Genomic DNA, 26,179 nt, shown 5'->3' with positions numbered 1-26,179 from the left:
CTAGTTTTTCCACAAGAAAATGACCTCTTTATATTTAAGGCGTCGTTGTGAGAACTTTGTCAAATACAATTTTTATGTGTTGTTTTTTTTTTTACACTTCTTAATGTGTTTTCAGGGACAAACATAGGTCTTATGGCCTGTGATTTCCTCTTGTGAGACAAAAAAAAATTCTAATTACGTTTTAGTGAATAGAACAAATGGAGTAGAGTGCATGGATAGATAGATAGATAGAAAGCAGTTCATCCCCTTTTGTCTCCCTCTCGTGGGCCCCTGATCCATGGTGAAAGATGTGGCGTCCCCTCGTGGGAAGATTTAAAGCCCTCCCTGTTGGCAGCTAATAGGTAGCAGCTGAGACCGGGAGCTATATTTACACCTCCACAGTTGCACAATTCGTAATTAAAAGATAAAGGAAACTTAAATCAACAAGGTTTTTTTATTATCGATTTCAATACATATGATCTACGGATGGCAACAGCCCCAAACTATCGTCATTTGATCATTAAAATATAACTCTGTTGTTTTCAATGCTATCGTAGTTCAAGTTTGATGAATGTATAAAGTTATATTTCAAAGCTCAGGTTTAATATCTTTCCGAGCTTCGTAAGCTTTGTTCAAACACATTATGAGAATACGCTGTTTTTGTTTAAGCTACACTTCTCTTTGCAATGTCTACACGAACCATACACGTATATTATAAAGCCCCCCTGGAAACACAAGCTTGTATCTGTACATGAGAGAAAACAAAGTTTGAATAATTACTCGCTAGATGCTCTCAAAGGTTTAAACTGTATAAGAATGATTTCTTAGAATTATTTGGCAACCGACATCTTCACCTCCAAATCAACCAAAGAAAACCCAAAAAGAAACACAGCGAAACCAACTAAAAAGATAGTGAGAACGTGGCAAGGGCCCTTCTGGTATAAACAAACTTTCTTGCACTTCATTCACTTGGCAACATGCGCGGTATTTATAAAAAAAAACACCAAATACATAAAAAATAGAAATTGCACATTCGTTAGTAAAGGGCCCATCTTTGAATCCTCAGCCTCGTCCTTGTGTTTGCTTGTGTGTATGTGTGTGTGTGTGTGTGTGTGTGTGTGTGTGTGTGTGTGTGTGTGTGTGTGTGTGTGGGAGGTTGTTTTTGGTTCGGAGGCTGAGAGCTGGTGTACAGACATCACCCCTTGTTCTGTTTAGAGTCATGCTCGCCTCCTCTCAGGCAGGGAGGTGCCGTTTCAAAACGTCCTTGGCGTTGCCGGGGAGGGTCTCCGGAAAGTTCACATCAAACTCCACCACCAGATCCCCTCTCTGCTCTGGGTTTTTAGGGAAGGGGAGGCCCTGTCCGGCCACAGTCTTTCTCATGCCGGGCTTGATGACGTCCGTGATCTTCATGTTGCATGTCTTGCCGTCTATCGTCGACACGGTGACTGAACAGCCGCACAGTGACTGCAACGACACAAAGTGTGGAATCAGCTGATGACAAACATAACATTAAAGCTGCATCGCTTTCGTTCATACACAGTTATGTGCTGTGAATGGATGCTATTTTAGGGCACGTTTTGGCCTCTGTAATAGACACCAAACAATACCAATCCTTTTCATTGGCGTTTGCCATAATCTCAAACTGTTGTCCTACTCATGAAAACATGAATTGAAGAATTAGAATAATTATAATAAGCCTTAAGCCTCATTTACACCGAATCCGACAAATGACAAGAACGAACCAGAAGTCCATTCCTATGGAGAGCATAACTGTCAACTCTCCCTTTTTTCCCAGGATTCACTAGTATTTTACCTTTCTTTCCGACTGTCCATTTTCCCGTAAATATCGCGTATTTTTAACCTTTCAAAAAAACCCAAACAACAGGCTGGCTGCACCATCCATCTCCGCTCCGCCGACCGCTGTGCGATCCTCTGCGCGTCCCCGCTCCCCGTTTCTCCAAACAAAACCAATAAAAACAGCGTGTTTTTATTGTAGACGTATTTGTTGCAATTGAATGAAACCAAAGAAAACAACGTCCATAACCATGCGTAACGGGGACGCTTTCTCAGTCACTCTCTCTTTTAAACTCTCATCCATGGAAAAATGGTAAATGTCCAGCTGATCAAACTACTTGCTGTTGAGCTGAAAAAAAAACGAGCTCTCCCATTTTCCATTACATACAGTATTTTGTGACGCGAAACTCAGAGGCAGTTCAACCGACGGCCACTAGGGAGAGGCGCTGACTGTCGGATGGGATTACGGATTGGGTATGAGGCATTCTTGTCAATGATTTCTCTTTGAGGCCACAAATGTATTGAATTCCCCATAAAAAAAAGAGAGCTCCATTGGACTGGAAGTCTTTTGCGAGGTTAACGCGCCAGCCAGATTTCGACTACTTGGTTTTCCTAAGCGTGACTCATGTCAAAGTCCCAAGACATTTTTAGCCAAACTATCCTGGGATGAGATGATAAGAACAAGGCCCACACGTTGAGGCGAGTTTGAGAAACCATATTAGTACATCTTGCACCATCTGTGTGTGGGCGAGCCTCTGCCTCGCTGCCCTCCCAGAAATGCAGATCTTATTTCTCACCCATCGTGATCCAAGTTACATAACCGAGTCCCGAAGTTTTGGCGTATTAATACTTCACTTGTTGAGCCGTGGACATATTTTGAAAAAAGACCACCAACCCCTACAGTGATTAAGGCCAGGATGGGCAATGCGTGGGCCTTATCCCTGTGAAATGCTTCCAATGATTTCTAGGACAAATCGTGTACATGTTCGCCAAATCGAATAACTTCTCACCTGTCTTAAGCTGACACGCACGGGATAAACAATATCCGAGCCGTCCCGCCTGAAGTGTGGGTGTGGCTTGTCCTTGATGACGAAAACAATGTCGGCGGGTATGGTGTTGGGTGACTCATCGCCCTCGCGTGGGAACGTGATCTTGGTGCCCTCCTTCCATCCGCGTTTGATCTCGATGGTGAGGATCTTATCCTCGGTGCGCATGGTCCGGCCGTCCGGGTTGAGCCTCTTGCGGGAGATCTTCATCCTCTTGGTGCAGCCGTGGAAGACCTCCTCCAGGGAGACCCTCAGTTCGTGGTGGATGGCCGGGTCTTGCTTTTTCCGCTGCTGCCCGCCGAGTCCCACGTGCCGCTCGCGGGGGAATCCGTTGATGTTGAAGCTGGTGAAGGAGCCGAACGGGTCGTTGCCGTCCACCTCCATGTCCTCGTCGTCGCGCCCGTTTCCCTTGCGCCCGAAGAACATCTCGAAGGGGTTGGCGCCCCCAAAGAAAGTGGCGAAGGTGGCGTGGGGGTCCCCGTGGAAGGTGTAGGTGAAATTGCTACCTTGTCCATCGCCAGTGGGGCCATTTCCTCCCTTGAGCCCTGATGAGTTGCACAAAAAGTCATTAGAGTTGTTCCTTCCATTCTTTGGAATTCTGCCTAAGTGTAAACGTAATCTTGACACTTAAAAAAATAACGCATTCCTTTAAAATAATACCATTGATAGGGCTAAATTGGAGGAAATGACTAATGATTCTAATTTTACATACCGTATCTACATATTTTTCAGATAAATGATGAACTTTACCATGAATTAAATTACAGCCTAGTGGTTTAGAGAAGACCTTGACAGGAATATAGCAAATTGCTCGAATGATATGCTGCACAAAGCATCTTTTTAAGTCGACATCGATAGATGTCTTATTGTGAGTGGATCATTGCTTCCATATTCATCAACACATTCCAGACTCCATACCTATGCTTTAGTATTCCAAAAAGGCGTCCGTACACACTTCAACAAGACAAAAATATTAACAAATGCATATAGAATGGAGGCATGTTTCACTCTTAGTGTGCTTTTCTTTTTTTTATAAATAACCTCGATGGAATCCAACTGGAGGGTTGTGGTTTTGGGCGGAGACAGAGCTTTCCTTTTCTCACAGGCAATTCGGGGCCTCATATTTGACTCGGACAGACAGACAGACAGACAGACAGACAGACAGACAGATAGATAGATAGATAGATAGATAGATAGATAGATAGATAGATAGATAGATAGATAGATAGATATGCAGGCAGACAGACAGACAGACAGACAGACAGACAGATAGATAGATAGATAGATAGATAGATAGATAGATAGATAGATAGATAGATAGATAGATAGATATGCAGACAGACAGACAGACAGACAGACAGACAGATAGATAGATAGATAGACAGACAGACAGACAGATAGATAGATAGATAGATAGATAGATAGATAAATAGATAGATAGACAGACAGACAGATAGATAGATAGATATGAGCTAATTTTTAGGGTTATTGCAATTAACAGGCCATATATTCGAATAACAATTATGAATACTGAACATACGTCACCGTTTCATATTTGACGATCCACGGATCATAACGGTATTGACGTATTATCCTATTCCGGGGACAACCATCTGTCCCCCCCTTACCTTCCTCCCCGTACTGGTCGTAAATCTCCCTCTTCTTGGGGTCGCTGAGCACCTCGTACGCCTCGGCGATCTCCTTGAATTTCTCCTCCGCGTTGGTCGCCTTGTTTTTGTCGGGATGCCATTTCAGGGCCTGCTTTCTGTACGCCTTCTTGATGTCCTCGTCCGCGGCTCCTTTGGAAATGCCCAGGATTTTGTAATAATCTTTCCCCATCTTCTTCTTCTTCTTCTTCTTCTTCTTCTTCTTCCTCCTCCCACCCCCCACCGCCCCACCAGCCACCACCCCGGGGATCGTTCACTCCGGTCTCCCGCGTCAAAACGGGCTCTGCTCCGCTCTGCCGCCGCCCAGTCCCGGTCACTGGGAAAATCTGAAATAATATGGCGGCAACTAGCGCTGCCGCTGTGATAAGAAAATAATAATAAATAAATAAAAACCCGCGTGGAGTGAGTGGAGGTCGGACTGGGTGCTCAGGGGCTGTGGAACCCGTTATTTATCCATGACGGCGACACCCTCTTTAAATAGCCATTACGCACTGCCCTCAGCGGCTCTATCTGGAAAGTCGGTGCTGCTGGGGCGCTGTCATTCGGTCCGGTCGGAAAGCACCCAGGTGTGTGTGTGTGTGTGTGTGTGTGTGTGTGTGTGTGTGTGTGTGTGTGTGTGTGTGTGTGTGTGTGTGTGTGTGTGTGTGTGCGTGCGTGTGTGTGTGTGTGTGCGTCCGTGCGTATGTGAGAGAGAGAGAGAGAACGTCTTCAGGCAGAATAAAATCAGATTTATGGGAATAAAGTCCTTAATTAGTTTGATGCCGGAGTGGGGGAGAATTATATCAAAAATATAGAGTAAAAAAATATGGAAAATATTTGTAGTAATTGAAATAGTTTTTTTTAATATCTGCTAAACCAAATGAATCTTCCTATTTTGCCTCGTTTCTGCTCACTTTGCTCATCTTCCACTGCCCTACAGTATGGCGCGCAGTGGAGGATGGGGACGGTTTTTTGTTTTTTTTGCTCTCTAGGCCACTCTGATTGGCTGCTACGGGGAGCGTAGGTGGTTATAGGTGGACTGCCATTAATGAACAAATCTAAAAGATTAAATCGTTTATGCAAAATCGAGTTGAGAAGCTTTTGCTTGCTGATTAAATATGAGGAAATCTAGTTTGCATAGCTCTGTCCATCAGTGAGAGTGGAATTCCAGATTCAAGATTCAAGAGGTTTATTTGTCACATACATAAATACATACTTTCATAGACAGACTTTCATCTTATAGTGGTAAGACATTTTACAGACTTATAGATCAATCCACACTAGTCTATAAACCTTGAAATGCACACAATCAATCAACAATCAACATACCATCCTCCACCAACATGCTGCACCCGCACAAGGTACAGGCATTGGTGTGCGCTTGTTTGCTACAGAAAATATTTTACTTTGGCAGTTTACTTCAGCGTATATATATTTTTCTGTTAAATAAACTGTTATAATCAAATAATACAGTCAAAATGTGGTGATACCTATAACAACAGCAAGAATGAAGGTTGAGCACGTTGATTTTATCACCTTTGAAGTGGGATTGCAGTTGGAGCAGCATGACCAGTTTTTTAGGGGGCAGCAACCACTCCATGCCGCCCTGCCACCGACCAACGCATACAGTGATACATTGGCTCTTCCTCTGAATGAAGTGCTTCCTTGGAAAGATATTGTCAGTGTAGAGCGAAATGACTCAATCTCGAGGTTTTGAAAGCTTGATGAGAATGTATCGGTTATCAGGGCGCTCCTGGAGATAAGACGCTTAAAAGGACATGTATAATTTCATAATTTCATTTAATTTAGTGGCATCTAGAGGAACGGCCTTGGCAAAAATGCAACATAATGTTTATAAGTATGTTTTAATAAGCGTATAATCCCATAAAAATAAGAATTGTTGTGTGCTCGTTACCTGAGAATGAGTCATTTTTGTCTACATAGGGAGCGGGTCCCCTTCCACTGAGGCCGCCATACTGTACCGCCATGTTTCTACAGTGGCCCAGAATGGACAAACCAAACAGTGGCTCTTCCTCGAACCTCCCTTACGTTACCGGGTGGGTATTCAGTTTGCTGCAACCTTACCACTAGATGCCACTGAATTCTACACACTGCTACTTTATCCGTAGGAAAATATGAATCACATTCAAATTTCAAAATTACCTTCTGTATCTTTTACATTTTTGAATGTTCATTTCTTGATTTAAAGCTAGGAAAACCTACAAATATGAATGATTTCTAAAAATCCAATGATTTCTTTTTCAGTGTTTGTAGTATCGCCTAAAGGTGCAGTGTGTAGAATTTACAGAACTGACTTGGCAGAAATGTGAGATAACGTTCATAAGTATGTTTTAATAAGTGTATAATCCCATGAAAATAAGAATTGTATTGGCGTTTCCTTGGAATGAGCCGTTTATGTCCACATAGCGCGCGGGTACGCTTCACAGAGGCCGCCATGTTGCACCGCCATGAGGTGTGATCCGCAACCTCACTGCTAGATGTCACTAAATTCTACACATTGCACCTTTAAGTTATGAATGTTTTGTAAGGGTTAGGAAAGGCCTACATAGACATCTCTCAAATTACATTTCCCAACTGTTCTTTTTTTTTTTTATCCAGACCAAAAAGAAGGTGCGATTCTTTCCGATCAAATTATCCCAACGGTATGGATCATAATAATAAAAAATAAAAAAAGAACCGCCCACCACCACCAGTCCGCCACCGACGTGAGAGGGAAACGCACCAGAATTGTCAAATGTACTTTTACTGCATCACAGTGACACCTGCTGTGTTGCGGTGCGAGTGCAGCAGTGTGTGCGGCCTGGGTGGAGGGTCTTCACTGATGGACGCACTGAGCTATACAAAGCTTTTTACCGCATTGGCCAAAAGCTTTGTATGACTCAGCGGCTCTGCAGTCTATTCGGGGCTTCAGGTCAATTACCTCCGGAGGGTGTTTCACTTCGGGACAGAGCTGCCAAAAGATATTTATATATATATATACATTTTTTATATATATATAAAAAAATTTAAAGCAGCGATGGATCAATTTCGTGGTTTATTTCTGAAACTGGATAAGGATAACGATGGCTTCATATCTGTCTCAGAACTTCAGAGTGAGATGCGAAAATCAGGAATCTCCTCCATAGACGCAAAGGTCCAGGTATAGCATTATGTCCATTTAGCCTCTGTCTGCTATTGTCTGCTCGGGTTTTTATTTATTTATATATATCTATATTTTTTTTTAATGTGTTTTTGTTGTTGTTGCTTTGTTTTTCCTGGCAGAATATCGTTGATGGCTATGATCTCAACAAAGATGGACGATTGGATTATGACGAATTCCTCCGTTACATGACGGACACAGAGAATAAATGGAAGATTCACTTCCACGATCTGGACAAGAACAAGTGCGGTGAGTAAATAGAGACCACTCCCTTGTTGCAAAAATAAATAAATAAATAATAATAAAGATAAAAAATAGAAACAGAGGTTTTTTTTTTATTGTTTATATGTTTTATTGATTTTATTTAACACTTGCCTTCTATATTTATGCATTGGTAAGCACAAAATAGTTTTCATTTGAAAAAAAAAAAATAAAAAATCAAGGTCACGGAGAGAAGGGCCGACAGCCGCGTTGACATTTATTTAGTGTACACAAAAGATGAGTTGACACTGTACTTAGACGTTACTAACACTCTGTGGCAGGAGGACATATGTAACACCTGAGGATTCCAAAATTCTGCGTCTAAACACATTTTAAACAAAGTTGCTTTTTTGTGTAATCATATTCATCTCTTCTCTGATCAGGGTTGATTGACCAGGAGGATATCATTTGTTTGTTTAAGGAGTTAGGAGTGGTCATATCACAGCCGAATGCAAAAAGAATAATACAAATGTAAGATTCTTTTGCCCGCCCCTCAAATTCCCAGATAAAATTGAAATAGTATTAAAATAAACAGCATGTAGTCACCATATTCTAGTAATTGGCTTAACTTGTGACAATGCCTATAGTATTTCTCTGGTTACAGCTCTCATATTGTGAAGCAGTTTTCGCATTTAATCCAAATGATTTATCAACACAAAGCAGAACTCCAGGAATATTTTTTATTTGTCAATTCTTAAATCCAATGAAGGTGGCCATTTTTGCCTCTTTCAGGATGGATAAGGACAGCTCCATGACAGTTGACTGGGGAGAATTCCTACAGCATGTCATTCTCAACCCCGCAGATAGTATTGGTGAACTGGTGTCCTCGTGGAAACACGGTTTGGTAAGCATGGCCACAACTAAGACGGATGAAATAAACGGCAAACTCCCAAAGGTGATTTTGAAAGTGTCACATTGTCACACGTAATTTCTGAAGGGCAGTCCTCTGCTCTCTCGCAGGTTTTTGATGTGGGTGAGAGTCGCACCGTGCCCATCGAATTTCCCGAGGAGTTGTCCGATTCGGGGATGCGGAGGAGGTTTGTCCTCGCAGCAGGGCTAGCAGATGCCATGTCGCGAACTGTAACGGCCCCAATCGACCGACTAAAAACTCAGCTTCAGGTCTGTACAGGAATGATAATGGTTTAATGGTGGGGAGTAGAATCGATTCAACTTCCATTTCTGCAAGCCTCAGTCCTTCCATGATATGTTTAAGGTGGAATCCATCAGATCGTTTATAGCAGGTGGATTAACCAAAAGTGATTCCCCAACAATAACAAAGATGAAGATATTTTATGTTTGTATATAGGTTTATGGATCGAAGGCATTTTCCAAAGGTTTCCAGGAAGTGAGGTTGGGGGGCCTGCGGTCCATGTGGCAAGGCAACGCGGTTAACGTCCTGAAAGGAACACCACAGTCGACTCTCCAGTGTTTGATTTATGCCCAGGTGCGACACCAGAAGCAGATAACCTGATACCATTTTCACACCAAAATTTGCGGCTTTACCGGGTTTTTTCAACCCGGGTAAACCCGCTAAATAGGCGATTGACACCTCTCCCATTGCCAGGAGAAATGCCGCTTTTTTTCTGGCTTCACGTTCGACATCACAAACGCCTTGGAAAAGGGGCGTGTCATGTTCCAGTGTGATTGGGTATAAAACAGTAGAGACAGTAACAAACAAAGACATAACACTGTAAAACTGTGTAAAATAATTGGATCGTTCATGAACGACCCAACACTACAGTAGAAGTAGACTGATAACAAATACCGGATGTTAGCGGGTGTTACTGGGTTTTTGGCACAGTGGGAAAGGGGTATTAGACTCTCTGCCTATCATTCCACTGTATTTACACACGATAACCTGACAATGGATGTGAAACTCCGAAATTCTCAATTCTCTGCCGTCCCCAGATGAAGGTCTGCATCCAGAGCAGCACGAAGGAGAGCCTATCAGTGCAGCAACGCTTTGGGCTCGGTTGCTTCTCTGGCGCTTTTGCCCATGCCGTGTTCTACCCTTTAGAGGTATATGTGACCACTGGCACGTCTGAGGCCCTTGAGGCTTTTGAACAATGGAGCACAGAAATTGTAGTGTTCTATTTTATTATGAATTTATTGCATCCTTCATAATATACTGGTTGATATCCTAGTTTTATACAATATATGTTTGGATCCTCTCTGGGTTCATTCAAGAGCCCTGTCATCATGATAATAACTATACATTCTAATCACTTTATTTATTTTTTATCAGTTTGAGTCATTTTGAGTCAATGTGAGTCATCACATTTCTGTGATTTCACCTGTGCACGTAGGTGTTGAAGGTGAGGCTTAACCTGCAGCAAGCCAGCAGCTATAACGGTGTGGTGGAGTGTGCCCGTACGATCTACAGAAACGAGTCCTTAGCTTCCTTTTACAGGGGATTCAAGCCGAGCCTCCTCTGCATGATCCCCTATGCTGGCGTGGAGTGCACAGTCCATCAGGTAATGAAACGGAACGCGCGGCCGAATCTACAAATATTCTTATTTTTCTGAAAGATAAAAAAGAAAGTGAACCGTTTGCTTCTTATTGCAGTCAATCCTGAACTGGGCAAAGAGTCATCCCGCCTACAACAGTGACGCCCAGCTGCTGTTTTTCAGCTTTGTGGCCTTTGCCTGTGGACAAATTACAAGTTACCCACTGGCGGTGATACGGACTCAGCATCAAGCCCAGGGTAGCATTCCTTCCTATTTATTTTTTACATATGATAAACTATTGAAATATGGATTTGGACATTTTCTTTTATTAGTTGCATTGAAAAAGTAGCAATTCTCCATAGGTGTGTTCACGGTTCAGAAAACTCTTCACAATCAATTATGTCTCATGTTTCTCTTTTTCCAGCATTCGTCCGAGTTTCACCTCCCAGCTCGGTTATATCACAAGGACTGATTGGAATCTATGAAAGGCATGGACTCCGAGGATATTACAATGGAATGGGAGCGAGCTTTGTCAGAGCAATTCCATGTGTTCTGTTAAATTACACTCTAACTAGAAAATTTGAAATGCTGTTTGACTCAACCGAGTAATCAGATCAAGTGACCGACTAAATTTACTGCAACCCTTTCGCGAGCTTTACACCGAATCCGTACGCATCAGACCGTCGGATCCTCCTTCTTGTGGCCGTCAGATGAACTACATCTAAGTTATGTATCACAAAATATGTCAAGTACAACAGCGAGTAGTTTGCGCAAGTCCATATTTACCATTGTTCCAATGTGAATTAAAAATGTTACTTTATATAATGTTTGCCAAGTGTGGAAAAAAATGTTAATAACATCATTATTTTATGTACGTGACTTATTTACTAACTGTATTTAGTTGTAGCCCAATTCCAATAAAAAGACCTTGACTGACGTAACTTCCATTAATACAACCCTACTAGACCAAAATGTGTTGAGTTGGATGGCGCTCTGACACAGAAATATGTTCGCGATATATAGTTTTGCGTGCAGAATCTGACCCTTCATAGAAACGAAAGGACTTCCGCTTTGTCGTTGTTGTTTGTCAGATTCGATGTGAAGCTGCCCTCTGATTTAAAGCACTTTTTTGTTTTTCTGGAAATGTGACCAAGAAACGCACGCATGCACACACACACGCACACACACACACACACAAAATCACATACAAAAAATTGTAGACCAAGACTAATTGAAATTGAGAGGCTTCTAAATTACCTTCAGGTTGAGAAATAATATTAATCTTGAGGAAGTAGTCTTAATTCCCGCAGGCCTGTGGCTGTCTTACCAAATACATTTGGTGGTGCAAAATCTTTAAACTGTGATAGATGCTTTATTCACATGATCAACTTGAAATATGCCTTTAATGTTGTCCTAAAATGTCTTGTCCAATAGCCCTAAATATGGCAACGTTGACTAATAAATGTTATTTCTTTCTCTAACGCCCCTGTACATTGTTTATTTCCACGCATGTGTTATACACTTATTCATGTAATACAATTTCACTATAAGAATTTAAAGATTTTTTATACCTTTTTTGCTTCTTCCGTTCACGGCAATTTATTACTGACTTTATTTACCAATACTCAGTGTCCATGTGCAAACATTCTTGATGTTTTTAAGTTTTGCTGTTAAACTGACAGCTGCACACTGCTTGTTCCTGCAGTCTCCAAAATGTGAATCATTCTGATTAAATGAGCCTCTTAACACCGATACGTATGGGGAATCAACACTTATATTTAACGGTATTCTCATTTACATTAGCTTCATTCATAGATATAATTTCAATATCTGTTTTTTTGTCATTTTTTTTTAATTTTCTGTTTAATAGGTTTTTTCACAGTTTTTTTCCTTAAGTACTGTGTGACTGGCCTCTAAGGCTGGATGTTTGACATTTGCTTCTTTATCGTCTTACACTTTATGCTGTTTTTCAGCATTTGGAACAATAACAATAACAGACACATTTTGGAATTATTTTATATAATGATTATAATAAATACATGTGATTTCACAAACATAATAAATAAATGTTCGCTTTAATTTGTACTTTATTGTATTTTTTCTGTTAATAATCTGCAATTGGAAAATTCAGTTAAATAGATGCAGACAACATTTATGAAACACTGACATTTATTTGGAATTTGACTTATAATGGAAGGATTTGTCACTACTTAACACCTTCTCCCTTTTCATTTAAGTCTGCTACGTTTAGATGTAGAAAACTGCATGTACATGACGTTTCTTTAAAACAGCCGTCTATGTTTGCCTCTAAACCAAAGCTTGCCTTTGTTATAACTCACCGTGTCGTCTCTGTAAGTAGATCCGTAGTCTGGTCAATATAAAGTATTTACGGAGGTTTACGAATGTAATAACACGTAGGTAAATGTAGTGAATTCTTTCTGTGGATTAGATTTCCGAAAAGTACATAAACACACACATGCCTAGTTTGTAATCTCTAACCACTACAGAGCGCGCACGAATGAACATTCAGAACCATAATCTGCATATTTATAGCAAATTGGCTGATGATGTCACAAAGTGCTTTCCTCTAAAGTTAGTTATTGAACGTCGTCGTGTTGGTGAAGCATGAGCATCCGGCTACTGTAGGTCAGTTTCTGTCTTTTTTTCCCACAAATTTCTGCTCCGTCCGTGGATCAATTTGGATGACACTTGAACCACAAGATATTAGCGAAGTTCCGGTTCTAACGACACCTCAACCATGTCCGTAGCTTCTGCGGTTGTTCTGTTCCAAACAGTTTCAGGCAGAAATTACGAGTATATTAAAAATCGGAACGATTACAACAAGGGAATAATAATAACGCTACAAAACTGGCTGAGAATTTGGAACATTGGTGTGAAAGTTATGCATTAAAATTATAATATTTATCATGAAAATGTGTGTAGCCCACATTTCTATACAATTTTACAGCATAGGAAACATTTTGGGCATAGGAATGCACTAGCTTTTTTTTTTTTGGTGCAGAGCTTTGTTTATTGTTGGAAGCAGAACACGAACAGAACTGAAACAGAAACACAGGGTTGTGGAAAAACAAACAAACAAACAAACAAACATAAAATATATAAAAAAAATATAGATTTTCAAGGAAAGCAAGAAATAATTTTTCAGGGGCTTTTCTCGACTCCAAATGACTAGATTTAAAGGTGCAGTGTGTAGAACTTAGCGGCGTCTAGCGGTGACAATGCAGATTGCAACAAACTGAACCCCCACCCCCCCCCATCCCACACACACACACACACACGAAGCTACAGTGACTGCAAGCTAACGCGAGCGAAATAATGCTAAAAAGCTAAACTTTTATTTTAGGCGTTTAGTCTGATAGCGTTAGCAGGATACATGTAGTATTCGCCGTTTGCAGAGTCAAAGACCGGATCGAACACCCGGTAACGGAATGGAGGTTGGAGGAAGTCGAAAGCCCGTGTTTGGTTTGTCCATTCTGGGCTACTGTATAAACATGGTGGTGCAACATGGCGGCCTCCGTGGAAGGGGACCGCGTCCCATGTAGATAAAAAAAAACCCCCCAAAACAGCTCACTCTAAGGTAACAAAAACATATATATATATATATATTTTTTTTTTCATGGGATTATGAACTCATTAAAACATGCCCACGAATACGACATTCCATTTCTGTCAAGCGCGTTCCGTTAAGTCCACACACTGCGCCTTTAAACGGAGGGGGGTGTTCCAAACGTTCTGTCCGTAAATACGGAGATTACCGCGTAAAACAAAGAACTCGGCGTCGTATTGCAGCGTGGGTGCGCGGTGTCGTTACAATAACAAAGGGCGCCTTTCGCATTTAAAGGAGCGCCGTGAGGTGGAGAGGAGCCCCCCGAAACCGGTCGCGCAAGCCGTGGGGGGGAGGGGGAGGAGAGGAGGAAAGAGGAAAGAGAAGAAGAAGAAGAAGAAGAAGGAAAAAAAAAAAACCTCCCATTGTGACGTGAACGCAGCGTGAGCTCGCGACGTGCGGAGTTTGAGCGCGAGGCGGCCATCTTCTTCTTCCCCCCCCCCCACCACCACCGGGCACGAGCGCAGCAGAGCACCAGACATGGCTGACTACTCCAACGTGGCTCCGCCGTCCTCCAACGCTCCCGGCGGGATGAACGACGCCTTCAAAGACGCGCTACAGCGGGCGAGACAGGTGAGACGGTTTTGGCGTTAAAAAAATTTCACCGAAAAACGTCCAAAAATCGTAGAGCGCGCGCGCGCACGCAAAAAAAAAAAGTTAGTTTAATGGCCTCTGGGAATCAACGGGTAGTGTGAGCCGCGGCTATCCGCGCCAGGGTTGCTAGCAGCCTTCCGTGACGCCGCAGTGAAATCGCAGATCATCCTGTTGTTTTGTTATTTTTTTTTTATTTTGGGAAGGTACCTAGAGGGTACGCCGTGGCGGGTGGGAACACGATATGATAAACCTGGTAGTATAGACGCACTGTGTAGTTAAAAGGCGAGACGTAGTTTAGCTAGCTGGCTATCCTTAAAGTTAGCGCATTCTTTTGTTGGCTCCAACTTCCGGACCGAAGTGAAGGCCGCAGATAGATCAGTGTTTCTCCAACCGTTTTTCGGCAATTGCACATTTATAATAACGAAAGAACCCCACGGCACACCGCTATCCGCTTAACAAAATAAATATTTATGTAACACCGATCGGATATATATACATTTTTTTTTCTTTCAGAGCAACCCCAAAAAGGGAGACGTAACATTGCTTAAAAAGCTATAACATTTCCAAATGAGATTAAAGATTTCCAATTATTCTGCAAAACACTTAAAGTAAGGATCTTTTGCCCATGGTCTCAAATGAAAACAACATTCAAGATGTCCAATGTTTATATATTTTAAATATTAAACACCCAATTGTTAAATTAAAGTGCAATATGAGGCACTCATGATACCTTCTACCCTTTAAAGACTGTAGGGAATAGGGAAAAATATGATAAGATTTTCCCCCAGTAATTTAATTACATTTCAACTCTTATTAGGTTTAATTTCTCACATGTATAGCAAACCAAATTTTGTGAAAACCGGTCTGCATCTCTCAATGCACATTGTATTTGTTGCGGATATTGACTGCTCCAATATGGTGGACACGCAGGCCCAAAGCGGCGACATTGGCTTCATCCACAGCGTATTGACGACATGCAGAAGCAGCAACATAGTACAACGTACCATAAGCCAATCATCATTGCATCCGTACAGTTAAACTACATTCTGTTACACCACTACTAAAATGGTTCCTGCATTTGGTGTGAAACATAAGATTGTTCTGATGGAGACGGAGCTCGTGTCTTCGCTGGAACTGATTAGTTTCTACGGCTTAGCAGTTTCGATCTTGAAATGGAAGATTTCATTTAAATTGTTTCCTTTGTTGTTTTTTTTTTTTTTTTTTTTTACTTGCGATTTGGAGGAAAATATCACGTTTTTCCTAGTGTGCCATGTTTGGTAAACACAGGTGCAGCGCACATCAAAACAATTGTAAAAAAAAATCTGGTCATAAAATAAAAATCGATATGCCCCCATTAACAATTCCCACTGTCAAAAATAGGAAATTGTGCAAGTTTGCATACATATGTAAAATAAAGTCAGCACATATACATTTTGTACCTAGTATGTTTCCTTGCCTAAATGATATAGTCGGACTGAAACTAAAGTAATTATCATTTTATTTCATGTTTTAGATCGCAGCCAAGATTGGAGTGGATGGTGTACCAGCGCCTACAACAAATGAGTTTGGTTACGGAGGCCAGAAAAGGCCCCTGGAAGATGCTGGTGGGTATTTTCCCATGCCTAACCTCAATATAGGTCAGTGGCCTAAATCGATTTGTTGCTAGCCCTCCCCCCGATAATTTAGACTTGCCTGTATACCATAGGGAACAGGTAGTGTACAGGTACTTTGTAATCCCTCCCCGTGCCGTACATAGGAAATTAAGAACGTGTACCATGTGTAGCTCTGTACCTTTTCATCTATATCATTGTTTATTATAGGTGAATGTAACAAGCTTTTGACTTAAACCGACTTTGACGTGAACCACATCATCCAAGATTCTGTTTAGACTTGCTTTTAGGGGAAGTGTTCATTCGGCCTTTGCTTGAAATCCCTCATTTTGGTGGTTATGTGCATCCATGCTTGTGTTATTGCCCTAACCATGTTCGTTGTAGGTCGGGAAATAGAAGTCCATAGCCCCAGTTCTGTGTACCGGTTTGGGTAAGTTACAAGATCATAAGTATAATTGCCAAAGTTTATACCAGCTGTTTTCCTGTCTTCACAGACCAGCCAGAGACAAAGAAAGTAGCACCAAGTGACCGTAAGTATTTAAAAGATGTTTTTGTATTTGGCGTTTTAAGTGGTGTTAATTAGGATCGATCGCAAACGTACTAGAAAAGACACTTTATAAAAAAACGTGACATATATTCAAGTTTCCTGTTCTAGCTTGGACTATAACCTGGGGTGGTGGACTACATTGTTCTCTGTGGTTTTCAGTAGAAATTATGTAGTCACTGATGAGGCTGTTATGTGTCCCCTTTTCTAACTTTTAATTTTTTCTTATTTGCAGCCTTCTCGGGTGGCATGGGAGGAATGGGTGGCCCCCCGAGGTATGTCTTTTGGCCTTTTCGTTTTATCAGTTTGCTGTTAACATTTAGAATATTGCAAGATCTAAATAGTTTTTGTTTATTGTTCTCAGGACATCATCAGAGGAATTCAAGGTTCCCGATGGCATGGTTGGATTCAGTAAGTGCGGAAGACATAATAAGCAAGCAGCATTTAATTGAATGAATGAAATTATGTTTAAATTGTTTCCTTTTTCAAATCCTTTGCAGTTATTGGAAGAGGTGGTGAGCAGATTTCCCGCATGCAGCAGGAATCCGGCTGCAAAATACAGATAGCCCCGGGTAAATTGTTGTCTTTTAGGCTTGGTCATTGCTATTATTAGGATGGGCTATAACTAACACTAAAGGTTCCTTTCATATGGCACAGACAGCGGAGGCATGCCCGAGAGGTCGGTGACACTGACGGGGTCACCAGACGCTATTCAGTGAGTTGCCAACATAATCATGATTTGATGTGCAGTCCATATGAGTGCTTATTTGAATTGTCAAGTCTTAATCTCTTCTTATCTACCAATAGAACTGCAAAGAGGCTCCTAACAGAGATTGTCGAGAAAGGCCGGCCGACACCAGCATTCCACCACAATGATGGTCCGGGCATGTCGGTGCAGGAGATCATGGTCCCCGCCTCCAAAGCCGGTCTAGTTATTGGAAAGGGAGGAGAAACCATTAAGAGCCTCCAGGTTAGTTTCAGTCTGTCTTGTACATTAAATATCATCCAGGCGCGATATGGAGCAGCAGACTCTTATAAAGATACAGCGGTAGATCCATGTTACCAAAATAGGGCAGTGTTAATTGTTTCACCTGGATTTCCCCCATGAATAAGATGTTATCGTTTATCGCTGGACACTTTTTGTATATATTTTGATTTATTGAAGGCTTTATTCTAGAGTTCTTCTAGTGGATTGTGCTTGCTTGTGGCTGACATGAGTATCTTTCCAACAATAATTTGCTTAATGTCTGGTGATTTAAAAATATCGTTCTCACCCAGGAACGAGCTGGAGTCAAGATGGTCATGATCCAAGAAGGACCGCAGAACACAGGAGCAGACAAGCCCCTCCGAATTTCAGGAGAACCATTTAAAGTTCAGGTGGGTGTCGCAAGAGGACCTTTTAGCTGGGAATTCAAGAATCTCATGAATAAATTCTGTAACTGACAAAGTTCTCAACTGTTAGGATTGGTGTGAAATTACATCTTCTCGCTTTGTCTGCAGCAAGCCAAAGACATGGTGATGGAGTTGATCAGAGACCAGGGCTTCAGAGAGCAGAGGGGCGAGTATGGCTCCAGGATGGGCGGGGACAGCTTAGATGTAAGTAACATAGAGGTAACTGATTTTAATTTCCTAGTTTGCTCCTATTTCCAGACTGTTTTGATCAGAGGATTGGTTTCTCCTAATGGGTTTGACTTACCGCTGTCCTATAGGTTCCCGTGCCCAGGTTTGCAGTGGGAATTGTGATCGGGCGGAACGGAGAGATGATCAAGAAAATCCAGAGCGACACGGGTGTACGGATTCAGTTCAAGCAAGGTGAGTTCAGAAGCCATGCTTGGGTTGTCAGAAGGCAGAGGGGGAACAAGGCTTCACTGTGGAGTTTCAACAAAATAAAACTAATATAAGAGTGGTTAGATGAGATTAACCTTCCGTTGAATGGTTATCTTAAAAGGGAGCATCAAACATGGGTTTCTTGAACAAAATAATGTCACAGATTGCTACTTTAATAGTATACATATATCCACCTTACCAAATGTCATTGCAAATTGATAGACAATAGGTACTATTCTTTGACATATTGTGCACTGTGTAGTATAGTTTGTTTTTTAATAAATTAATAACAAAACCAAACAACAAAAGATTAATCTTTCATTCAGGATGTGCATGTTTAAAATGGTACTGTTTAGGGTAACATTAAGTGAATAATAATTTCAAACTTGTGTTTTCATACGTAAACACTGACACTGACCATCTTTGTCTTTCTGTAGACGACGGCACCACACCAGAGAGAATAGCCCAGATCATGGGCCCTCCTGACCAGGCCCAGCATGCGGCAGAGATAATCTCTGACCTGCTGAGGAGCGTCCAGGCCGGTGGGCCTCCGGGCCATGGTGGGGGCAGGGGCCGAGGACGTGGGCAGGGTAACTGGAACATGGGCCCTCCCGGTGGGCTGCAAGAGTTCACCTTCACCGTCCCGACCATGAAGACCGGCCTCATTATTGGAAAAGGTGGGTTTGATTCAGGGACTGTATGCTGGTTTGTTGTGAACTTTAAATAGTTAATAGTTACTTCTTGGTCTTGTTGCATAGTGTGATTTATTCTCAATTTCTCCATTTCTGTGGTAAATGTATTGTGCCTGTTGAGTTGACAGGTCTTTGTTGTGACTCTCCAGGAGGAGAGACTATTAAGGGCATCAGCCAGCAGTCTGGGGCCAGGATTGAACTTCAGAGGAATCCTCCACCAAACGCTGACCCAAATATCAAAATGTTTACCGTCCGGGGCTCCCCCCAACAGATAGACTACGCCAGGCAGCTTGTAGAGGAGAAGATTGGGGTGAGTTACTGTGTTGCTAATTTTGGAATCCAAAAATTTTTAGATGGTGTTCTTGACCGGGAGATCTCTAGAGCCTCTTCTAGGAATATGAATTATATGTTGCAATGTCTGCTGCCCGTCTAGGGACCAGTCACTCCAATGGGAGGACCACACGGCCCCCCTGGTCCCCATGGAGGACCTGGCCCACATGGGCCCCCTGGACCCCCAGGGCCCCCTGGAGCTCCTATGGGGCCATACAACCCTGGGCCATACAACCAGGGGCCTCCAGGGCCACAGTGAGTATACCTGTCTTTGGTAGTTTACTGCTTATGTGAAGAGACGATAGATTTCATGGATTCTTTTTTTTTTTTTTTTTTGTCTCCCCCCTCAGTGGCCCCCCTGCTCCCTATCAGCCTCAGGGATGGGGCAACGGCTTCCCCCACTGGCAGCAGGGCCAGCCTGACCCCAGTAAGTACCTGCTTTTCTTACTCACTCCACTAGGAGGCATGTTTTACATTTGAAATAGATTCTTACCCCCATGTTTCTGGTACCACCACATGTCCAGATAAAGCGGCCGCTGACGCCAATGCGGCGGCATGGGCAGCTTACTACTCTCAGTATGGCCAGCAGCCGCAGGCTCCCATGACGCCCACCGGTGGAGCTCCTGGAACGACGCAGACCAACGGCCAAGGTAACCTGTCCGCCACCCGATGCAACGCGTGTCAGATTCCTATTTGAGAGGAAGCCCAATCTGCTGAGACAGAGTAGTGCAGCCTAGTTATAAACGTGCTTACTCAGCCTTCCTCAACCAGTCATAAATTTGGGAACATGCCTAAATTTGAGCTCTATAGCGTTTTCTTCCTTTTTTCTTTTCTTCTCCTTTGAGCAGGATAGCCCCCCCCACTGTCTAGGATTCAGTGTCTACCCTGGGCAGGTGGAGGAGAAATTGCCTTAATTTTTTTTTTTTTAATTTTTTTTTTTTACTATTTTTATTTTTTAGAGAATGGTTACCAATCACATTGTACCATTTTTAACAGGTGACCCGCAGGCTCCAGGTCAGAGTGGACAGGCAGATTACACCAAGGCCTGGGAGGAATATTACAAGAAAATGGGTATATAACTAGTTTCGGTGTATATTTCTTACCGACGGGCAGTCTAAACGGGGGCTGGGCGGGCCAATATTTGAAGCTTAGCAAGAGAAGCTGAGCTGCCACTTGGTTTGGTTTTTAAGCCCACGCTGTTTAGACTGCGACACCTTTTGTTTCAGGAGTGGGTTACGAGCACGGACAGAATCACCTTTCGGAGGCAAAGGGTAGTTTATTGTAGGGCTTGTAACGCAGGGCTCCTTAAATCCTAGTTGCGTAGGAGCGCCACTCTTAACATGCCATGAATGCATTACTGGTGTGGAATGTACTTAATTTAACTCTGTACACGTGTTGGACGGCCTGCATGTAGAGTTGAAAGAAGAATGGCTGTCACCTTGTTTTCAGCTAATTGGATCCCAGAGGACTGGGTTACGATGCAAAGTTAAATCATGTTTTGAGCAACCCGTGTGGTTGAGGTTAACAGAGCCAGGTTCAATGAGCAATACAGGGGTGATTGTTCAATGCGTTAGCAATTTATTCTGATAGTAGTCTTCCTTCGCTCTGCAGGTCAACAGAGCCAGCAGCCCCAAGACTACACCAAAGCCTGGGAAGAGTATTACAAGAAACAAGGTGGGACCATCCTCAATGCTCACAGTGCTGCCAATTGGTTCTTTGAGCTTTGTTACTCGAGCCATGAACGTTAAATCGTTACTCAAGGGCTGCGTTAAATAATCAGTACTGTGGTTCAATTCCATTGCAATTTCTGAAGTGATTGACAGACTTAATTATTGATATTTGTTTTCGAAGCTATGTGACCATTTTCCGCTTTAAATGTACTACCATATACCATACCAAATCTGCTAAAGACATGGACCCTCTTATTTTCATGGCCCTTGACTGCTGCATGTGTCGTCTGAGCGTTGTGGGCGGCTGCTCTTCTTGGCAGCCCTCCACAGTGGAGCGGCTGCACTCCCAGCCGCCCCAGAGCGAGGCAGAAGGATTTCTGTCCTGCCACACAGAGTACCGGTGGTGGGTTCGTTCCCCTTCTTATAAGAGCCACTGCAGCTCATCCAGTGCGCTTGCGATGCTCGGGTTGTGTACTATATGATAAAGTGCGAGAGCGCCGATGTGGTCCGTTGGGCTAATGGTTTCGTTCTGCCGTCGGAAGGTCAAGCTGCTCCTCAGGCCACGGCGGCCGCGGCAGCCTCTCAGCCCGGAGGCCAGCCGGACTACAGTGCTGCCTGGGCGGAGTATTATCGCCAGCAAGCCGCCTACTACGGCACAGCCAGTCCTCAGGCCATGGGAGCAGCCCCACAAGCCCCCCAGGTACACCCCTTCTAAGAACACGCCCCGCCACCACGGCCTTCCTCTTCTCATCCCTTTCCCTCTGTGTTGCGTTTCCTCTGCCGTGTGTCTTGTCAGGGCGTTCCCCCAAATCTCCATTCCACCCCCTCAGCCCCCGCCCCTACCCCCCCACGTGTCTCCTTGAAGATGTGTGTTGTCCTAACGGTCTTCCCCCCGCAGGTTCCCCACAGGGCCCCCGTGGAGGCGGTGGTGCAGCAAACCTAACGACACTCGTTTCCTCCCCATGCAGGCTTTAATTGATTTTCTTTTGGGAAGCTGAGTCCCGTGTTTCCGATGTTAACATGCAACGTATCTTCTATGTATTTCTTCTGCACAGGGCCAGTAATGTGAAGTGGACATAAAGTAAATGCTACATTGTCGAAACAAATCCTTTGTTAAATGTTTGGATGCAGACGCCTTGATGAAGATCTTAAATTTCCTTGGTTTGAAAGTGTTTCACATAGATGGCAGATGAACCCGGAGAACACGTCTTTTTGTTTTTTTGTTTTTTTTGTTTTTTTCCCTTCTTCTTGTAAATGCTTTGTTTTTAGTGCTAAAATTATACATTTGGTCATTCCAGCCCTGTATCTACATACAATGTGGTTAGAATTCATGTTTAAACTGTAGTCATTACCATGTAAATCATCTCAGTTTAAAAAAAACAAAAAAAAGAAAAAAAAATGCTATTTCTTGTTGTGTTTTGCAATAAAACAATATGAAACCTCCTGTGTTGGTAAGTTGGGGTGGTAGAAGGGTTGAAATGTCATGTATTCTCATGTTCGGATATGGAGTTATTGCAAATAGTTTCAATATTCAAAGCCTTGTTTCCTTTTTTTTTTTTTTTTGTTTTAAAGTTCAAAATGGCTGACTCAAAGTTGCACTGTCCTGTCTCTCTCTCCAACTGTCTACAAGATTCCTGGTCATGTCTTAGACTCGTTATGTTCGTGCAGTGAGCCTGAGCGGTTCAAACCGATGACTTTTCTTGTCGAGTAGGCACTTTTCTTAATATATATATATATATATATATATACACTCTCACTTTGACTTGTTCCTTAGACGTAGCCAGATGTTTTGTTGTGGTAAGGCTTGGCAGCGGCTTGTTTTTCACCCATGCATCAACTGCGATACTGCGGCATTGTCTTTCTCTTGCCCTGGTTTGCTGATATTTTTGTCGGTAGTATGCACTGTTCTGCTCTGATAGACGCTTCCTCCCTCACAGGCGAGTTTTAAGTAAGCGGTAAGCAAGTTGTTACTTTTTTTGTTTCGTTTTTTTTTTAACATGTTCTTCAGAAAACACGTCTGCAAGAAATGTTGCAATATTTTAGTCTCTTGTTCTTTTGCAGGACAGTAAGGTAACTTGTCACAATGAAATTTCAATGCATTGAAAAGTTCTCGTTTTTTCATTTTTTAAGTGTCACGTTGAAATCATCTATGTATTCCGACTTTTAAAGATCCATTTTTTGATACCATAAAGAAATTGCAAAAAGTCACTGTTCTGCTCTGCCAATTGTGTTAGTGTTTAATCGATATAAGAACATAGGTCTGTAGGGTCGAGGGAGGCAGTCCTTCAGCCCTGACTCGAGCCCTCCTGTACTGTAAGTACCAAACCACAGAGAAAAACGTATTTCCATGTTTTGAGAAATTGCAAAATGTAGTATTGTCCAACTATTGCAATTTTCCCCCTCCTTTTTAAGTTTTTTTGGTAAGTATACAATGATGTGACTGCAGAGAGTCATCACTTTGGAATTGATGTTGACTTCATGTTTGAGTCTGTTGAATTTCCCTCTGATTTGACTGCATAACTGCATTGAGACACTTGGACAGGATGTTGAAACGGTTTGTTTTATAGGCTGTTCTAGATTTTCCTCGTAGGAAACCGGTTTGAGGTTTCTCTGAACTCTGACCCGCGAATCTCTTAACATGTTAGCAATCCGATGCTTGATAGGAACCTTCTCTTAAGATTGTACATGTGGTTTTCTCCTCGCGTTTGAACATCTGAAGTGCATTCGTTTAGGTTGAGCTTATCATTTGTTCTCGAATGACATTTTCTTCCCCTGCTCAGAAAAGTTGTATTGCAATAATACTACGACGCCGGAACCAGTTTACTATAGCATGTGTAGAATCCTACTGTCTAATGATGTCCAATGAGCATGAGGAATGCCAGTAGTGAAGTACCGTGACTAGCTTGGTGAAAATCGAAATTGCTTTCGTTTGTGACATGCATTGTGTTCGAGCACTGCTATAACGCGGCTGTTGATTTGAAGTCAAACCATTGACTGCATTGTTCACTGATGGAATACAGTGCGATATCTGATCTTTGCAGTGTCGTCCCAGACCTTGCACCTTAGGTTCTGCTGCTGTAACACAGGTAAGCGAAACCTAAGGAAACCAGTGTTTTTATGACCTGTGACATGACCAACATACATGCACAAAGATGCTTACCTGCGTTGTTCCATGCCTTAATGCATCCGTGCTGTAAGATATCCAGTGACCAGATCGCCAACAGCCCTTGCTTAGACTATAATCTGCTCATCATGAATGACTTGCATGGTATGACTTGTTCCATGAGGTTTTGACTCTAGTCATTGCAATGTTTTTTTTACAACTCTGACTCAGTCTCGGTTTAGATTATAACAAGTATTCCACTTTTCTCTGCATTTAAAAACAAGCTAATGTCTTTGTAGTCTGTGCATAGCTTCCACAACATTAGCCTTTTCCCCTCTGCAATCGTAAAGACTTTAACAGTGTTTAGCCATGATGATTTTGAGAACTTGACCAGATTGCTTTAGATAAACATAATGCACGCAATGCTAGCCTTTTACTAGAGGTTAGCTTGCACACATGTACCACTTCTCAGCCGTGAAATACATGCTTCTGTGGTGTGAAAATGTTGAGTGCAGTGCAAATTTACTATTCAAATGCTGCTGCCTTCACTTCTCGCTCACAGTGTTGGAGGATGCTGCAAGCTTAGGTCGTAGAATCAGGCGCCGTGGTAGTTTCTTCCAAAACAAGGAATCCTTTTGAGTCTTTCCCACTGCTGAACGTAGACTGTTCCGAGAGCTCCAATGATAAGGTAAAAAAATATATATAAAAAAGCAATGCCATGACAAACAAATTGATTACAATTGGGGTTGACTGTTTTAACCATGTAAGTGTAGGTAGCCAGAAGGCTTGTTTCATTTTTCCCTTAACTGCCTTTTCTTACCATTAGAAGACCTTGCACAGAATCAATGCTTTAGATAGTTGGATGAGGACCAGGAACCGTGATGGACTTTGTGGCTTTTAGATGTCAAATTTAGTTTGTTAGGTACTTTTTCTTTTCTTTTTTTAAAAGGTGGTAATGCTGGCGTGAGGTATTTTGTTTGCGCAATTTTGATTTGTAGTTAAAAGAGGAGTCTGAAGCTGCCTGTTTGTTGCGCTTTTCATCTGAGCTAAGTGTTTCAGTACAGAGGTCGTGGGGTTGTAGAAGACTAAACAGCAGTGAGAAATCAGGAGCATGCCTTAGAGGTAAACAAAAGGTTTATGTGCTATGTATATTATGGAATGTACTTTGTTTATTTTGACTGCATTGTTGCCATGTCATTAATAAAAATTGTAATGAATTAGGAATTTTAGTCTGCTTTTTTGTTAAACACGGAAGAATGTACGGCTCAGAGATGGTCAACCGAAACGATTTGTCTGCTACATTTCAATAACTTAATTGCACACGGTGTTGCACCCCACCCCCCCCATTATTTTTATCAAATCTTTCCACTTGATAAGACAAAACACAGGGCTACTAACCTTTCAGGCAGTGGATTTATTGCTAAAAGCTTAAATTGTGCAATGACAGTGATAGAAAATGGCTTTATACCTAATGTGACAGGTTATGCATTTTACATCAACTGACACTGACCTACCAAGGTTTACCCCAAGGCTCTGCAACAAACAAATTGGTTTGTCAATATGAAAACCAATACTCATGTCACATTGTGGTTATACGTAGCATGGACTGTTGGGAAGTCTCGAAGTGTTATGAGTTCACAAACCTTACGCTGTGGATACAGTGCTTGGTGTAGGCAATGTCGCCAACTGCATGTCTCTAAAGGAGTTGCATTTATTTTGTGATTTAACAAGGATGCAGCAGGTCTCAGAGGCGCACCTTAATAATAAACTGGGTTTAATTTATGCTTAATTCCTATTCAAGAGACTGGGAATCAAATTTGAATTTTCCAGAAAGGGCAAGATGACTCAACA

General features: G+C 42.3%; 3 protein-coding genes across 9 annotated transcripts; 2 read left to right on the top strand and 1 right to left on the bottom strand.

Moving 5' to 3' along the window:
• Positions 1-414: 414 nt before the first annotated feature.
• dnajb4 (DnaJ heat shock protein family (Hsp40) member B4) lies at positions 415-4,958 on the bottom strand. The gene is made up of 3 exons (XM_080011447.1): positions 4,448-4,958; positions 2,784-3,364; positions 415-1,443 (listed from the first exon to the last, which is right to left on the bottom strand). Exons 1-3 carry the CDS (start codon positions 4,656-4,658, stop codon positions 1,213-1,215), a joined length of 1,023 nt encoding a protein of 340 aa, XP_079867573.1. The 5' UTR covers positions 4,659-4,958; the 3' UTR covers positions 415-1,212.
• Positions 4,959-7,502: 2,544 nt separating this feature from the next.
• On the top strand, positions 7,503-10,942 carry slc25a24l (solute carrier family 25 member 24, like; the record flags this gene model as incomplete). Its single annotated transcript, XM_080011427.1, has 10 exons — positions 7,503-7,625; positions 7,748-7,874; positions 8,270-8,357; positions 8,619-8,730; positions 8,847-9,005; positions 9,193-9,330; positions 9,795-9,905; positions 10,193-10,360; positions 10,452-10,590; positions 10,758-10,942. 10 exons carry the CDS (start codon positions 7,503-7,505, stop codon positions 10,940-10,942), a joined length of 1,350 nt encoding a protein of 449 aa, XP_079867553.1.
• Positions 10,943-14,180: 3,238 nt separating this feature from the next.
• Positions 14,181-25,552, top strand: fubp1 (far upstream element (FUSE) binding protein 1). Of its 7 annotated transcripts, none has more exons than XM_080011712.1 (19): positions 14,181-14,531; positions 16,066-16,189; positions 16,657-16,692; positions 16,942-16,981; positions 17,071-17,117; positions 17,207-17,278; positions 17,364-17,421; positions 17,514-17,676; positions 17,985-18,083; positions 18,207-18,302; positions 18,416-18,518; positions 18,971-19,210; positions 19,375-19,535; positions 19,659-19,810; positions 19,906-19,982; positions 20,080-20,205; positions 21,167-21,229; positions 21,768-21,925; positions 22,281-25,552. In XM_080011712.1, exons 1-19 carry the CDS (start codon positions 14,439-14,441, stop codon positions 22,287-22,289), a joined length of 1,917 nt encoding a protein of 638 aa, XP_079867838.1. In that variant the 5' UTR covers positions 14,181-14,438; the 3' UTR covers positions 22,290-25,552. The 7 variants fall into 7 exon arrangements, with proteins under 7 accessions (XP_079867838.1, XP_079867836.1, XP_079867841.1 ...); XM_080011710.1 differs by having other exon boundaries at positions 18,207-18,317; XM_080011715.1 differs by having other exon boundaries at positions 14,182-14,531; positions 16,066-16,156.
• The last annotated feature ends 627 nt before the right edge of the window (positions 25,553-26,179 follow it).

Source organism: Zeus faber, assembly GCF_960531495.2.
Source record: "Zeus faber genome assembly, chromosome: 12".
Taxonomy (NCBI): Eukaryota; Metazoa; Chordata; class Actinopteri; order Zeiformes; family Zeidae; genus Zeus; species Zeus faber.
The sequence above is the reverse complement of the archived record's forward strand: the minus strand, read 5'-3'. Positions and strand labels throughout refer to the sequence as shown.